This window comes from Scyliorhinus torazame, chromosome 5, assembly GCF_047496885.1.
Source record: "Scyliorhinus torazame isolate Kashiwa2021f chromosome 5, sScyTor2.1, whole genome shotgun sequence".
Lineage (NCBI taxonomy): Eukaryota > Metazoa > Chordata > Chondrichthyes > Carcharhiniformes > Scyliorhinidae > Scyliorhinus > Scyliorhinus torazame.
The window spans coordinates 89620857-89637874 of record NC_092711.1 but is presented as its reverse complement, the minus strand read 5'-3'; the positions used below and the strand labels follow the sequence as shown (position 1 = coordinate 89637874).

At 42.9% G+C, this 17018-nt stretch overlaps 1 gene segment (V, D, J or C); it reads left to right on the top strand.

Annotated features, from left to right (window-relative positions):
• Nucleotides 1-5619: 5619 nt before the first annotated feature.
• Nucleotides 5620-16761, top strand: LOC140418866 (Ig heavy chain C region-like). The segment is given in 5 exon segments: nucleotides 5620-5703; nucleotides 12516-12809; nucleotides 13005-13313; nucleotides 13948-14256; nucleotides 16313-16761. Coding segments are annotated over 5 exon segments (1323 nt in total).
• Nucleotides 16762-17018: the final 257 nt, after the last annotated feature.

The following is a 17018-nucleotide window of genomic DNA, read 5'->3' as shown; positions in this document are numbered from 1 at the left end:
TCGCCGGCTAGGCCATGATATATTGTGCATCGCTAATTGCCCTTCAAAAAGTGACGGTGAACTGCGTGTTTGAAACTCTGCAGTCACTCTGGTGCAGGTACATCGACGATGCTGTTAGGGGGGGGGGGGGGGGGGGAGTTCCAAGCTTTTGAACCAGCGACAGCGAAGATTCGGCGATATATTTCCAAGTTAGGATAGCGAGTGATTTGGAGAGGAATTTCCAGGTGGTGATCTTCCCATGTGTCAGCTGCCTTGTCCTTCTGGGTACAGAAGGTGTTTCAAAGGAGACTTGCTGCATTCCTGCAGTGCATCTTGTGGATGGTACATTATTGTCATTGTTCGTCGCTGATGGATGGAATGCGCGTTCACACATAATGTGACAATCAATCGGGTTGCTTTGGTTTGGATGGTGTCGAGATTCTTAAATGTTGTAGGAGCTGTACCAGCCAGGCAACTGCAGACTATTTAATCTCACCCCTGACTTGTGTCTTGTAGACGGTGAACAGGCTTTGGGATTCACGAGGTGAGATACTGTCCGCAGGTTTCCTAGCCCCTGACCGGATCTTGTAGCGTCAGCATTGATATGGCCAGTCCAGTACAATTTCTGGTCAATGGTAACCCCAATGTATTGATCATGCGGGATTCAGCTATGGCAATATTAGTAGATTTCAAGTGATGGTTAGATTCTATTTTGCTAGAGATGGTCATTGTTTAGCACTTCCATGCCGAATATTCCCAATTTCACAATTCACAAAGTTAAATAATTATATAACTCAATTATCATCAACTCACAAAAATAAAGAATTATGTTCACAAATTGTCATCAATCCACAACATAAATAGTTATATTCACCAGCTATAATCGGCATTTGGTTTTTTACAACTGTAAATGCAATTCATTCAAGGGAGGTGGATTTGAGACGAGGAAGTGATCAGCCATGGTGATTAAATGGCGGTGTGGTCTCGAATGGCTGAATTCCCAACTTCTGCTCCTAATTCCTATGTTCCTATGCTTAACATACTTTATTGAGATAAAAATTTAGTTCAGATAGCATTGACCATTCTGTCACCAAGATGTCACATCTATCCCAGAATTCAATGTAAAATGGGATTAAACCACACCGAGGATAATGTGCAGCTCCCCAGCAGCCACTGCGCTGTTTTGGCAAGTAATCTCCTCCTCGTCATACAGAAACTCCAGACTGGAGTGTGAGATGATTTTTTAAAGTGTCGGTAGAAATTAAAATACCTGTACCTAATGTGACGTCAATGAATCTTTCAATCCCAGTTTATATTACACTGTTTTGGGAAGTAATTCATCGTCTGCAGCTGTCCACTGTGTTTCACAGTATTTCTCTTTTCACATTAATATGTTTTTAGTCTGGTGTCTTCATTAATTTGGGTAGGGACATCTTGAGTGACTTATTGCACATGAAATGACCTCATGCTCCAAATATTACAACCGTCCCTCCTCAATGTTCCTGCTTTCTGTCTTTGAGATGAAGCTTCGCCATCAGCGGAGAAGAATCACTAGCACCACAGAAATATCTCCAGTTTCCTCTTAGTGACGTCCAGCTCGTCACTTCCCGATAGTCTCGGGATGGAATTCACCCAGGAAAGCTTCAGCCACCGAATATATTAGACTGACACAAATTATAATAGACCTGCTTTAATTTGTGAAGTCATCAAGTGCAAAACCGAGAATGTAGAACAGCATCTTTCAGGACCATCTATCCATCCATCCATCAACCCCATTCACTGATTCCACAATCAAAATGTTCAGGCATCCAGCCAACATCTATCCCTACATCAATGCAGTTACCCCTTTATCTTTTGGGTGGATGGTGGGGAGTGTTAATGCCATTGAGCCAATAATCCAAAGGCCCAAGCTAATTCTGTGGGGACTTGGGTGAAAATCCCACCATGGCCGGTGGTGGAATTTGAGTTCAATTAATAAATCTGGAATACACATTAATGGTGACCATGAAATCCCCTCTGCTTCACCAATGAAGGAAATCTGATATCCCTCCCTGGTCTCATCTACATGTGGCTCCAGTCGGAGAGCAACATGTCTGATTCTTCAGTTCCTTCTGAGCTGGTCCAGCAAACCACTCAGTTCAAGAGCAATTAGGGACAGGGATCACACGGTGATCATTCCATGGAAGAATAAAGGGGAAAACACATAGATGTGCATGTTTATCAATTACAAAATGTACCCTCTGTCCGATTGTCTACTTGTATTTCTATCCATCATCACAATGTTATGAGATGCGGGAGAGATCCTCCAGCGGGATATTGCTGCTAAGAGGGGTCAGAGAAGCTGGATAACTCTCCTTTCCATAGAGATGGGAACAGATCAAATAGACTCACAATTTAAAACAGAAAATGATCTCCAGTACTGTTGCTGGGTAGATTTGTTTATAATTAGTCCTCATTGACAATGTTAAGAGTTTGAAGTTGGATTGCAGCCAAGCGGTCAGTATTGAGCAAACAGATCTTTGAAAAAATAAATCCAGATGTTTCCTGTAAACAACATTGAACATTCGAGCCTGCCTGCTGCAGGTGGCTGGATTGCTGCCAAATACTGTGTGGGGCAGATTAACCTGAATATGAATGGACAAAATGAGATTTATCCATTCAAACAATATATGTTTCAGTCTCACATGAAGTAAACTTTTTAAATGATGATCCATCTAAATAAATATATTCAGTAAATGCTTTGTTCACTCTGAGATTAAACATGATCGGAATATAGTAAACTGACCAGATGCTATTTAATTTATATTAGTTCCGAGTAAAGGTCACTCTAGTTATTAGTTATTGGTTTGTTAAGAACCTAATGAAGTGAGAGTGAGTGGTGTTGATGGACCCAATCCACAAGCCCAATAAGATGAGGGGAATTGCAAAAAATAAAATAAAATGAATTGAAAGGAAAAAAACTGCCTAAAACCCGGCGGAATTCCTGGAATATTCTCGGAGCTGTTCACTTCATTTAAACGGAGACGTCTCTTATACCTGATCAGCACAGTGTTTCAGTGGAAGAGAAAACATTTATTCTTGTGATATTGTATATTAATCCACAAAGTCCGGATATCCTGTGTTCCCAACACCGGTGAATGTTAGACAGCCGGTGATCAGTAAAATTAGCGGCAATCATTTGGATGCTGAAGGATAACTTTGCGAATCGCCGAGTCCGTTCTAATTCATTAACATCTCTGTCAAAAGCTGGTGTGAATTTTATGTTTCTCTGTCAACTCACTGCTGTATTATCAGGCAAGCGGCTTCTTTTACCGCTAATGTTCACAGGACTATCTGAGGCTCAGGGACAGTTCGAGAAATATAAGGAGAGACATTGTGTAATGTGAGAGTTTCTTCTTGTCGACAGACCCACATTGAACAATGATAGCCACCCGCACTGTAAATGTAATCACACCATTCATTCCCTCATTTAGTTACATTTCGTCTGATAAATTGTACTTTATTGTTGTAATGGGATAGAGTCCCGGAGTGCTGTAAATCTGACTGACAGACGATTTATTCCCTGATAATGTAATTTAATCTGTTTATGTTCATCCATTTATATTGGAGTGTAGAAATAAAGAGACTTAATATATAATGGAATTAGATTTTACTTAGAGATGCTCAAATATAATTTTCCATTCGGATGAGGATAGACATTACAATGAATCCATTCAGCCAAACAAATATACCGATCTAATGTATTTAAAAAAAATAATCTCCTATAGTAAATCTCTGAGTCCATTCTGCTGGGGGTGTGGAAGGTGGGACGTGGATCCAGTCGCCGCCTCCACCAGGGAATCAACAGGCGGCGCCTGGAAACCCGCCCCCTTCTGCCGGGTATTTAAATGCCGCTCACTGGGACCCGAATCCAACAGTCCGGGAGCTGGTTTGTTCACTGAGTTCCTGACACAACCATTTCCCCCAAATGACCAGAAGGATGAGGTGGGCCATTTCTCTCAGTTTGTTGCTGACTTTCTTATCCCGTGAGTAGTTTTTATTTTCCAAGTCTCTCACTGTTACTGTCTCAGTGTTAGTCTCTCTCTCCCTGGACTGTTCCAGAGTCACCAATCATTTCACCAGCATTAATCCTCGGGCTTTTTGATATATTTTTACAGGTGTCCAGTCGGATGTTGTGTTGACTCAGCCGGAGGCAGAGAGCGGGCGTCCCGGAGGCTCCCTGAGGCTGACCTGTAAAACCAGCGGCTTCGATCTTAGCACCGCTTACATGCAGTGGGTCCGACAGGTTCCCGGGCAGGGGCTGGAGTGGCTGCTTCAGTACTATAGTTCATCCAGCAACTACTACGCCCCAGGAATTCAGAATCGATTTACTCCTTCCAAAGACACTTCAAACAATATCTTCTCTTTGGCCATGACGAGCCTGAAGACCGAAGACACCGCCATCTATTACTGTGCAAGAGACCCACAGCGAGAGGAACCAGGGCTGGACCCGCACAAGAACAGCTCGAGAGGGAATTCAGCAACTTACACCTTAACCTGAAGGTCAGTACTTGATCCAAATGTAATATTAATGTCAGTGATCAAAGTCAAAACACAAGCTGCTTCTTACATAACTGACACAGAGAAAATTAAACTGTAAAACCGAACAAACCAATCGATCAAAAAGGAGGAGCTTTTGTCTGTTGATGTTTACTGTTAGCAGTTTCAGCAAATACAGACTTAGATACTCCTCGTTGTATTATTTCTGATACTTGGAGAAAGTGTATGTACATTGGATTTTATAAACTGCCGTTAAATTGTAAATTAGATCAGAAGTAAACGTCTATTTGAAGTGAATATTGAGCGGCAGGACTGATCAGAGAGTGAGTGCAGTTTTTGTGCGGGTGTCTGTCACTGTGACTCCAGTGGGCCACAGTGCTGTGCACAGCGACATCCTCATACAAAAACCTCAGTGAAAGAGTTTGCTCAAATTGGTGATCAGGGCCACAGCAGGATTGTCGATGTAAATGAACTTTAAATAAAACAAAGTATTAGTTTATAAAAAGGTGTAAAAATCTTCCACTTTATCTCTGTTGACCGACACGCTAAATCTGCACAGAGGGTTTAAAAGTGTTGCGATCCTCTTTATAAATGTAATGAACAGGACAAGCTGAAATAACTCACCCATTCGCTCTTGGAAGAGACAGAGTTAGGTTTTTGAGAGCGCAGTGAAATGAAATCTCTGTGTTTTACAGTTAACAGTCTGCCGCAGTATTTGACACGTTGTGTCTCACTGTGATAACTGGATCACAGCAGTTACTGTCAATACAAAAAGCCCCTCAGCACTAATTAACTGAAGCTGGCTCTGTGCTCGCTTTTACAATCCAACTTTATTCACAGTGAAGCATTATTTATGTCCAGCTCTGACAAAATAATAAGAATTAATGTGGAAAATTGGTGGTCGTAATTGAGTCACAGTTGGTGTTTTCAATAACATTTCCATGTCTGTGAAATATAAAACATTCGGTCATTTATGAAGAGAGAACTGTATCCACAAATACTAATATAATTTCCTGAAAATAAATCGTGAATTTTCTTTGCCGCTGGTTTGTGAATATTTAAAATAATGGTGGATTTATATCTATTTTGTGCAGGTGCGGTTATTGTATGGAGCTGTCCAGGGAATGTGACACTGTGACTACTTCGACTACTGGGGACAAGGCACCATGGTGACGGTGACTGCAGGTAAGAACCATTCCGTCATTTACCAACTGTTTTATATTTTTCTGCCTTTTCAAAATCCATTCGTTCACTGAAATGTGTTTTGGTGGATCATGTATTGCGATGTTGTTGCAATGATTCATTTGATTCTGCTGAAAAGGGGTTATAGAATCCCGCGGTTTCTTGACAGAAAGATGCTGCTGAGGCATTCAGTCCCTGGTTGCTGTGATTTGGTGTTTATTTGCTGAGGATACTGTGTGGCTGGGTTACTTTAAATACAAAACGTCTGTTTTTACGATGTTTATTCTTGGTTCTATCTAAGTGGCTGCAGTTTGTACCGTCTTCTGCCCAAGTGTTTGAGATCTAACCCAACATTGTCAAAATGTGCTAAAGTTTCTGTATTATCTTATTGAACATGTTCTGCTTACTTGAAGTGCTGATGATATTATTCAAGTTTTCTGATTAGTTTACCTGTTCATTCATTTGATGACATGAGGGTTGGTGCATTCTAAATTGAGATTTTCTTGCAATATTACATTTGATACTTTTGGAAATGTTTGCAGAATTGAGCTGCTTCTCCATGATGTTTCATTCCTTCAGTGATGTGATTTGGTGTTTTTCTGCTGAGGAATATTTTTGGGTGACTTTGAGTAGGAAAGTTTGTGAAACGGTTTGGCGTGTCTGTATTGTATCAACTCGGTGACATTGAGCGGTTCCACGTTTTGTGATTGAATGCAAAGAGTTTACGTGTTTGAAACTGCTTGTCGCAGGATTGTAGACAGAGAACAGGGAGGCTGTTACTGCATCGTGAAAAAAAGTGAAAATTGTAGATTAAACTAAGCAACGTGTTATACAAATCCTTTCCGAGCACAAGTAGTTGCTGGAATCAGTTTGCCGTTTGTGCAATGTTTAATCTCGGTGGCATCTGATGGTTGCTGCTTTTACCGTCTACTGCAAACATGAAAAACATTTAAATGTGTTTGAAAAATGACTCAATATGAAAAAAATTGTTAACGTTTCAATATTTATTTGTTGTTAATATTCCAGTACCTCGCAATGCTATTGCTGTTATTCCAGGTTTCTGTGTAGTTTAGTAATTCATACATGTGGTTACAAGCTGGTTTGCTGGGTTCGATATTGATATTTTCTTGCAATATAAAGTTTGATTCTGTTCAATGTAGAGTTAAGTTGCTTCTCCATGAAACGGGTTTACGTCCTTCATTGGTGTGATTTAGTGTTTTGTTCAGCTAAGGAGATTGTGTATCTGAGTGACTTTAAATGATTAAGATCTGTGAAACGGTTTAGCGTTTCTGCATTGTTTAAACTCGGCGACACTGAGCGGTTACACGTTTTCTGGTTGAACGCAAACAGTCTAGGCGTTTGAAAATGCTTGAAGGGCGATTGTACGGAGAAAACAGCCAGTTTTAAGAAAATAATCCAATAAAGATATGTTGATGCCTTTTGTAATTTTAACTGATGCTTCCAGATTGGACGAAATAATGACTGAAACGCCCATGCAGAACATAATAACATTTATATAATTCAAACAATTGCAATGCGGTGATACAACTCCAAATTAACCAAAAGTTATTTTATATTAATATAATTCATCATTAATCACCTTTCACAATCCTGCTGTGATCTGCACGAGGTTGACATGACCGGACAGGTTTCTAGGCTGGAAATACTTTGTAATTCCAGTTATTCTATTATTTCTGTGCCGCTGCAACCATATTATTCCTTCACTGTAATTTGTAGTTGGATAGCGAGGTAATTATCACTAATCTAACCTTAAATAGTTTTCTGTGATGTGGAAGTCGTTGCCAATCAAGGAATTGTTCCGATGATTTTATTTGTATTGTAGGAAAGTTCAGATTGCATATGGCAAGAGATTGAAAATTAAAAGCTTGAATGTCAAACCGATGTATTTATTTACAAAAGGTTAACAGTAGCTTTGCATTTTATAATGACATCCTGTCTCCCACGGCTGTGCTTTTCACACAATAGAATTACAGGAATAACAGATGATAGGAAAGAAAGAATGATTCTATCTTAGCTTTAGGCTTAAATTTTATTAAATGCTAAATTCAACAACAAATTCTCGACTCCATTTGCACATAATGGGTCAGTTTTGCAAATGATTTGAATAAATATTACTGAGCTGTTCTCGTTACATTCGTTACTGTCTGAGAACAGATGGAATTTATGATTTATCAATGCGTTCAGAAAGGCGCTTATTTTACACATTTGTAGGTCGAATGGGGCAATTGGAGTAAAAAAATTAAAATGTGAATATAGTCAATTAAATGTTAAGATGTTTCCATCCAGTAATTTGGAGTTTATTGTTCAACATTGTTTTAATGTCAGGTTGTTTTAATTAAATCTCAATTTTTTCATAAAGCTCTGGGTAAAAACAAATTGAAGATTATTGAATGCTATTTTTATTATATTTATTATATAGTACAGATAATCTAATAAAAAAATTAGCTGACAATTAACAATAACGTACAATACAATATCAATGAGAATTAATTCAACATAAATGACCTCCTAGAATTGAATTGTATACTGGCGTGCAATATCTCAAAGGTTTTAGAGAATTTTAATAATATCTGAAATGAATTTAGGAAACAATACATGTCTATACACTGCTGTGTTCAGCTCAATTATTTTGCTGATTACATTCTTTTGCCCTGATTCTTTTGCTGATTACATTTAATTGTGTTTTTAGATCATATCAGTGGGTAATGTGAATATTTCCTGGTTTGTTTAATTATCGCACTGACACTGAGTCTCTGTTATGTCATTAATCTACCCTGAATCTGTATTATTTAATCTGCTCATTTTCAGCAAAACTACTTTCTGCCCAATTATCGAGATTTGAGACAGAGAGAAATAGTTAAAAGGCGAATGCAGTTTTGAAATTAATGTCAGTTTAATTTAAAATAAGTCACTAAATTATTGTTGTCGGAGGTTGACCATTGATAAATCAGAATTAAATAGTTTCATGAAATTGACAGGTTGAACAGATCGATCTGCTGGAACTCGATTGTTGCCATTTATGTCTGTTCAGTTTCTGTGCGCGGGGTCACTGTGCTGGGACCAGGAATCTTCCTGACTGGTTGTAAATCTTCTGCTTCATTTTCCAGTATTTCAGGGAGTGCAATTTGATCAAGTCTTTCAATAAAACTTGTATCTGTGTGAAATGTGGAAATTGTACTTGATGTTTGACTAGGCGACTCAGGAAGGGGATTCCAAACCCAGATTGTGACAGTCAGAAAGAATTCAGCAACGCCAGACAGGCTGTAGGTGGAGATTTGGTTGATTTTTAAGCAGTGATATATCGGTCTTGGGAATTTTCGATTAGGCAATGCAGAGAGCGATTTATTGGGTTACATTCCATGCAGTCCTTGATCTATTTAATGGGTCAGTGCAGCGGAGAAATCCCTTTGCATTTTATTTTTAATCCTATCCTAGGATTTTGGAGGCGCTGGCAAGGCCAGAATTTATTATATGTGCCTAATTGTCCCCTGGGAAAGTTTAGATGTGAGGCATCCTTGAATAGCTGCAGTCCATGTGGCGGAGGTATATCTGCAATATTGTCAGGGAGGGAGTTCCAGAATTTTGACTCAGCGACAGTGAAGGAATGGCGGTATATTTCCAAATCAGGATGGTGAGTGTCTTGGAAGGGAACTTGCAGGTTTTGGTGCACCCATACATCATCACAAACACATATACACTCTCACTCTCTCACGCACACATTCTCTCACATCCTCACACAAACTCATTCTCTCACACACATAATCACAATACTTCTTTCAAACAAACACACTGTGTCTCACACACAATCACACTCTCTCAATCTCACTCTCAGACACACTGTGACGATCTCGCTCACGCACACACATTCGCTCACACGCTCTCTCGCTCACACACGCGCTATCTCACATGCACTTTCTTTCACCAAATCTCTCTCATGTACCTTGCCTCTCACTCACACACACTCTCAAACACACAGACCCTCTCTCTCCCTCACATACATGTGTAATCGCTCTTCAAACGTAGCATTTTTTTCTTTCAGGCTCTCTCTCACACACATTCCCTCGTACACACATACACAATATCTCAGGCGCACACAACTCGCCAACACATTATTACTCTCACAGGTGCACCCTGGCACATGCCCCGCATTTACAAAGTCTCGCACCCACCCTCTTTCACACGTCTTCACTCACAGATCCTCACCCTTCCTCGCTCACACACCCTCACTCACCCACATTCCCTCATGCACCCTTACTCAGCCACCCTCACCAGACGCACCCACTCTCTGTCACCCACTATCACTCACCCTCATTTACTCCCTCACCCTCACTCACCCACGCTCACTGACTCCCCCTCATTCATTCACCCACTACACTCACTCACCAGCAATCAACCCCCGGACTCACCCCGGGAGCCGAGGAAAGTGCAGAGAGCTGTGGAAAGACTCCGGAGCCGAGAGAAAGCGCCGAGGCGGTGGAAAAGAGCAAAGAGGCGGCGAAAAGGCAGAGTTGGGAGGAAAGCACAGAGATGCAGGGGAAAGGACATAAATGCAGGGGAACAGACCGAGATGCAGCGGAACACAGAGTTGTAGAAAAGGACAAAGAGTTGGAAAGAAGTGGAGAGAGCAAGGGAAAGGTGCAGAGAGCAGGGTGGGGGGGGGGGTGCGAGGGGCGGGGGGGGGGGGCGAGTGCGGGGAGCCGGGGGAACTGCAGAGAGCCAAGGCGGGAGGGGGTGTAGGGTACCGGGGGAAGTGCAGAGAGCCGGGGGCGGGGTAGTGCAGGGAGCCGGGGAGGGGGGGGGGGAGGTGCAGGGAGCCGGGGGAAGGTGCAGAGAGCCGGGGAAGACGCAGAGAGCTGGGGAAGACGCAGAGAGTCGGGGAAAGATGCAGGGAGCCGGGGAAAGATGCAGGGAGTAGGGTGAAGGAGCACAGAGCCGGGGGAAGTGCAGAGAGCCGGAAGAAAGTCCATGGAGTGGGCGATAAGCGATAAGAATCGGGGTAAAGCGCACAGTGCTGGCAAAAGGCTCAAAAAGCCCGCACAAAGTGCCAGGGACCGGGAAAAGCACAAAGAACTGGGAAAAGTGCAGCACACCTGGTCAAAGCACAAAGAGCAGGAAGAAAATGCAAAGTCGAAAGAAAGTGCGGAGGAAAGCGCAGAGAGCCGTGGAAAAGAGCAGAGCTAAACGAAAGTGAAGGGACCAGGAGAAAGGTACAGAAATCCAGCGGGAACCGCAGAGAGATGGGGGACGCACAGGGAGCGCGGGGCGGGGTGCGGAGGGATTGCAGACAGCCCGGTCTCAGTGACAGGCGGAATGTGGAGTTAACACCACAATCAGCACAGCCAGGAGCTTATTGAATGGGGGAGTAGACTCGACGGACTGAATGGCCGACTCCCCCATGGTCCTAAAATTAGAGAATGTTGCAACGACTCAAATGTAGAACCTTATTGTAATTATATAAAGGTGCATTCAGAAGATATTTTTGAAGCAAAGCCACTATTCTCTGGTTTGGGGAATGGGGGTAGTGAAATGGAGAGAGGAGGGGGCATCAGTCAGTTTGAACAAAGGGAATTTCCCAAACTGCAAAGATACAAATGAAGAGACAACATTTTTAACACAAATTGATTGTGACGTACACAGCCCAGTTAGCTGGATTGTGACGTACGCAGCTCAGTTAGCTGGATTGTGACGTACACAGCTCAGTGAGCTGGATTGTCACGTACACAGCTCAGTTAGCTGCATTGTGACAGATACAGCTCAGTTAGCTGGATTGTGATGTACGCAGCATTGTTTGCTGGACTGTGACCTACGCAGCTCAGTTGGCTGGATTGTGACGTACACACCTCAGTTAGCTGGATTGTGACGTACACAGTTAGCTAGAATGTGACTTCCACAGCTCAGTTAGCTGCATTGTGACGTCCACAGCTCAGTTAGCTGCATTGTGACGTACACAGTTCAGTTAGCTCCATTGTGACGTACACAGCTCAGTTAGCTGCATTGTGACGTACACAGTTCAGTTAGCTGGATTGTGACGTACACAGCTCAGTTAGCTCCATTGCGACGTACACAGCTCAGTTAGCTGCATTGTGACGTACACAGCTCAGTTAGCTGCATTGTGACGTACACCTCGCTCAGTTTGCTGCATTGTGACGTATACAGCTCAGTTAGCTGGATTGTGACATACGCAGCTCAGTTAGCTGGATTGTGACGTACACAGCATTGTTTGCTGGATTCTGACCTACGCAGCTCAGTTAGCTGGATTGTGACGTACACAACTCAGTTAGCTGGACGGCTGGTTTGTGATGAAGAGCGATCCCAACAGCGCGGGTTCAATTGCTGCACCGGCTGAGGTTATTCATAAAGACCCCCATTCTCAACCTTGCCCCTCGCCTGATGTGTGGTGACCCTCAGGTTAAATCACCACCAGTCAGCTCTCAGAAGGAGAGAGCAATCTCCGGGACTATGGCCTCATTTACATTTTATATCACATGGTGGCTGAAATAATGGGGGAAACCCTCTGCTCCTCTCGTTCAATCCAATCAAAGTTACACCATTCAGATTACATCAAACTGTGTTTTTTTCGATAGAGACGGAGAAAGAGATGTGAGTTTCTAAAGATGGGACAAAACGTAGGTGATTCTCAATGATATAACTGATAGAATATTCAATGTGGATGTAGGATTTAATTGGTAAATGTTAGGATAAACTCATAGTTCTTGTCAAATTATGAAATGTTTGGTTACTTATAAATCACAAATACCAGTGTCTAACTTGTTGGATCGGCCAATCTCTCCCAGCAACACCGTCTCCGCCCACTCTCTACAGCCTGGTCTCCTCCTGTCAGCAACACAACGCCGATGGCTCCGTGACCTTCGGCTGTTTGGCGATGGACTACTCCCCAGAAATCTCCAGCCTGACCTGGAAGAAAGATGGGCAGCTGATCACCACTGGAGTTAAGAAATACCCGTCAGTGAGAAACAAGAAGGGAACCTACACCCTGAGCAGCCAGTTAACCATCACCGAGCCAGGATGCAGCAAAATCAGCTGTGAGGTTCGACACAGCGGCTCAGACAAGAGCATTGGAATGGAATGTAAGTGTTGTGGAATCTGTGAGAAATAGAAAACCTATGATTATCTTCTATAGGGTATTTGTAATACTCTGCATATTCCTGATCCCTGGGAAATCCAGCTTAGTGTCTATTGACCACAAACATTTTTTAAAGCATATGAACTCATTTTGTTTATCAATTTCTTCTGCAAGAAATGTCTAATTGTGTTTCTTGAAGGTCCCAGAATTTATGCTCCAAATGTTCTCCTCACCGTGAGTTCCAGTGAAGAAATCACAAGACAGAAATTTGCAACCATTGTCTGTTCAATCAACGATTTCCAGCCAAAGTCAATGACGGTGAAGTGGCTGAAGAATGGACAACCCATGGGTTCAGGATTTGTCACCTCACCCCCCTGTGAAGTGAACGGGAACTTCTCGGCGAGCAGTCGGCTGACAGTCTCCGCTGGGGAATGGTTCAGCAAAGCGGTCTATACCTGCCAGGTCACTCATCAAGAGGTCACTCAAAGTCGCAACATCACCGCGTCTGGTAAGAGACACAAACAGAGGAAACAATAAATCATCCTGCACTCTGATGTTAATCCAAATCAGGAATTTACTTAAGTTAGTACAAAGCACAGAATAATTTCTAATTTACTGCCATGTAGTTTGTGTTTCATTCTGATGTAAGAGCTGCATTTGGATTGCTCACCATTCAGGACTTGATCAGGATAGAAATAAATGTTTCCCTCAAATTTGAAGTAATTTAGTGAGTGAGGTGGACTCTATGTCAGCTTCATCCTGAGACAGCTGATTATATTTGAGCGGCAGTGGGTGTCTGAAACACTTAACTGATAACAGCTCCGGGGAAAGTGTTGGAAGGTTCATCCAACCTATTTATGGATCAGCCTTCAGTACTGCGTTCCTGAGATCAGGAATGGAATATTGGCATTGGGAATGCTGCAACACTGGTTCGTTAGCATGGTATCGGGACTGACCATATTTCACAATGAGAGTAGTTTTCACAGACCCAACTGGTTTTCCATTGTGTACAGAAGATTAAAGGCGATCATTAGACGTTGTTATTTCGAATTGATTTAGTCCCATGTAGAGTTCAGGCTGAATACCGCTGTCCTGATTCTGAAGATCAAACTTGGGTTCATTTCTACTTTTTTCATTCGCAGATCCTTCCTGTTGCACTGTTGCCTCAGTAACAATACTGCCACCACCAATAGACCAGGTCTTATTGGAGGCGACTGTAACCTTAACCTGCGTCATTTCGAATGCTCCTTATGGAGTCAACGTGTCCTGGAGTGAAGCGAAGAAGCCGCTGAAATCAGAGATTGCCGACCAGCCTGGAGCAGATACTGAGAGCGTGGTCAGCAAATTAAACATCTCGACACAAGCCTGGCTGAGTGGGGCTGTGTTTGACTGTGTGGCGAGCCATCAGGACCTGCCAACTCCTTTAAGAATTTCAATCCACAAAAAAATAGGTGAGCGGTGAGACTGAAGCAATAAGTGAGTCATTGTGTCTATTTCTAGTGTCAGTGCAGCGGTCAGTATTTAGCATTCAGGGTATTTATGGTCCATTCTGATTGGTAATTCCACTAACTAAATACTCGGGGCATTTAGAGTTTAAGGGGGAAATTGATATGCAGATGAACGAACAATGAATTGAAAACAGTGATATTGGGTTTAGATAGAGCGAGACCATAGACCACAAGACTTAGGAGCAGACGTAGGCCATTGGGCCCATCAACACCGGTCCAGCCTGCAGTGAGGTCATGACTGATCTGATGTGATAATCTTCAACTCCTCTTTCCCGACTTATCCCCATATCTCTTGACGCCTTTACTGATTAAAAATCTGTCTCTCTCAACCTTGAACATACTGAACAACCCAGAATCTACAGCCCCCGGGTTAAATAATTCCACAGCTTCACTACTCTCTGAGAGAGGAAATTCCTTCTCATCTCTATTAAATAGGCGAACCCTTACATTGTGATCCTGCTCGCTGCTCCTAGACGCTCTCACAAGGGAGAAGAACCCCTCAGCGTCTATCCTACGAAGGTCCCTGAGAATCATTCATGTCTCGATTAGGTCGCCTTCATTCCTCTAAACTCCAATAAGTAAAACCCAGCCTACTTAACCTCAGCTCATAAGAAAATCCCTCCATACTCGGGTTCAACTTCGTGATCCTTCTCTGGACTGCCTTCAAAACCAATCTGTCTTCCTTAGATAAGGGTACCAAAACTATTCAAAGCATATCAGGTATAGTCTCACTAAATAATAATAATCGCTTATTGTCACAAGTAGGTTTGAATGAAGTTACTGTGAATTACCCGTAGTCGCCACATTCCGGCGCCTGTTTGGGGAGGCCGCTACGGGAATGCCTTGTATAGTTTTAGCCAGACTTCCCCATGTTTATATTCGATTCCCATTGAAATAAATGTCAACATTCAATTTGTCTCCATGTTACCTGCAGAACTTGCTTTTTGTGGTTACTGCACGAGGACCCCCAATTCCCCCGTTACTTCAGCTTTCTCCATCTAAATAATATTCCGTTTTGTTCCTCCTCCTACCAAAGTGTCTAACCTCACATTTTCCAACATTCTGTTCCATCTGCCAAGTTTTTACTCCAGATTAAAGTCCAACAGGTTTGTTCTGAATCACTAGCTTTCGGAGCGCTGCTCCTTCCTCAGGTGAGGAAGGAGCAGCGCTCCGAAAGCTAGTGATTCGAAACAAACCTGTTGGACTTTAACCTGGTGTTGTAAGACTTCTTACTGTGCTCACCCCAGTCCAACGCCGGCATCTCCACATCAAGTTTTTACTCAGTAACTAAAGCTGTCTCTGTCCCTCTGTGGATTTTCTGTAATCCTCACCACTTGCCTTTCTACCTATTTTTTGTCATCTGCAAACGTGGGTATAGAACATTCATTTATTAAACACAGTTTTGAAATTCATGTAAATTACATGTACTGCCGCCCCCCCCCCCCCCCCTCTCTCTCGCCTTCTCGTTATCACCTCAAATAAGGGCAATGCATTTGTCAGGCAATGATTCCCCCTTCACGAAGCCGTGCTGACTCTGTTTGATTATATTAAGTATGTTTAAATGCTCAGCGATTGAATGCGTTATAATGGACTCTAACCGATTCCCACTGACAGATGTTAAGGTCACTGGCCTATAGTTACCTGTTTTTGTCTCCCTCCCCTTTTGAATAATGGTGTTACATTGGCAGTTTTCCAATCTTCTTGGGGTAAGGTGGGGGGAGTCTGGAGTGGAGCTTATACACCAGCACAGAACAGGCGGGCCGAATGGCCTGTTTCCCTGCTGTAGACTTTCTGAAACCATCATATCCAACATCCATAAATTCTGCGGGAAAAGGCTTGTGTCCACCTCAGCTCCGAGCTGGGAAACCGGACAGATCCCAAAGTGGGAAATGGAAACCTTTAAAATCCAACACAAAACACATTTCTCTCACATCTAACCCGCGGTTCCATTGTCTCCGGAATTCCCCATTTTACTGACATTTTTGTACATTTTCTGCAGATCCCAACCCGCGGGAACCGTCCGTCTCTGTCCTCCTGCCCTCGGCTGAAGACGTCTCCGCTCAGAGATTCGTCTCCCTCAGCTGCTTAGTGAGAGGTTTCTCCCCCCGAGAGATCTTCGTCAAGTGGACCGTCAATGACAAGCCGGTGAATCCCGGGAACTACAAGAACACCGAGGTGATGGCGGAGAACGGCAATAGCTCCTTCTTCATGTACAGCCTGTTATCCATTGCAGCGGAGGAGTGGGCCAGCGGCGCTTCTTACTCCTGTGTGGTGGGACATGAAGCCATCCCCTTGAAGATCATCAACAGAACGGTTGATAAATCCAGCGGTAAACCCAGTTTTGTGAACATTTCCCTCGCTCTAATGGACACCGTTAATTCATGTCAATGAGAATCTATGGGTTACATGTCTAACTGAAATAAAAATAATAAAGTATTTTTCCTCCAATTGTGATTTAAATGCACAGCCGCTTAATTAATGGAGCTTCCACTTTGCTGATATCAAATTGGTTTAATGAGACCCGGATTTCTACAGGTCTCGGCCCCAAGTCTCATACAACCAGTGCTCCCAGCTCAGAAACACCCTGGGTTAGAGACAGAGCACAACTCATTCATAACAGAAGTCAGCAAAATATCTTCACTGACTTTCCCCCCTCTGAGAAGAAATCGGACAATTTCCCATTTCAGACAAACAAACACATCATA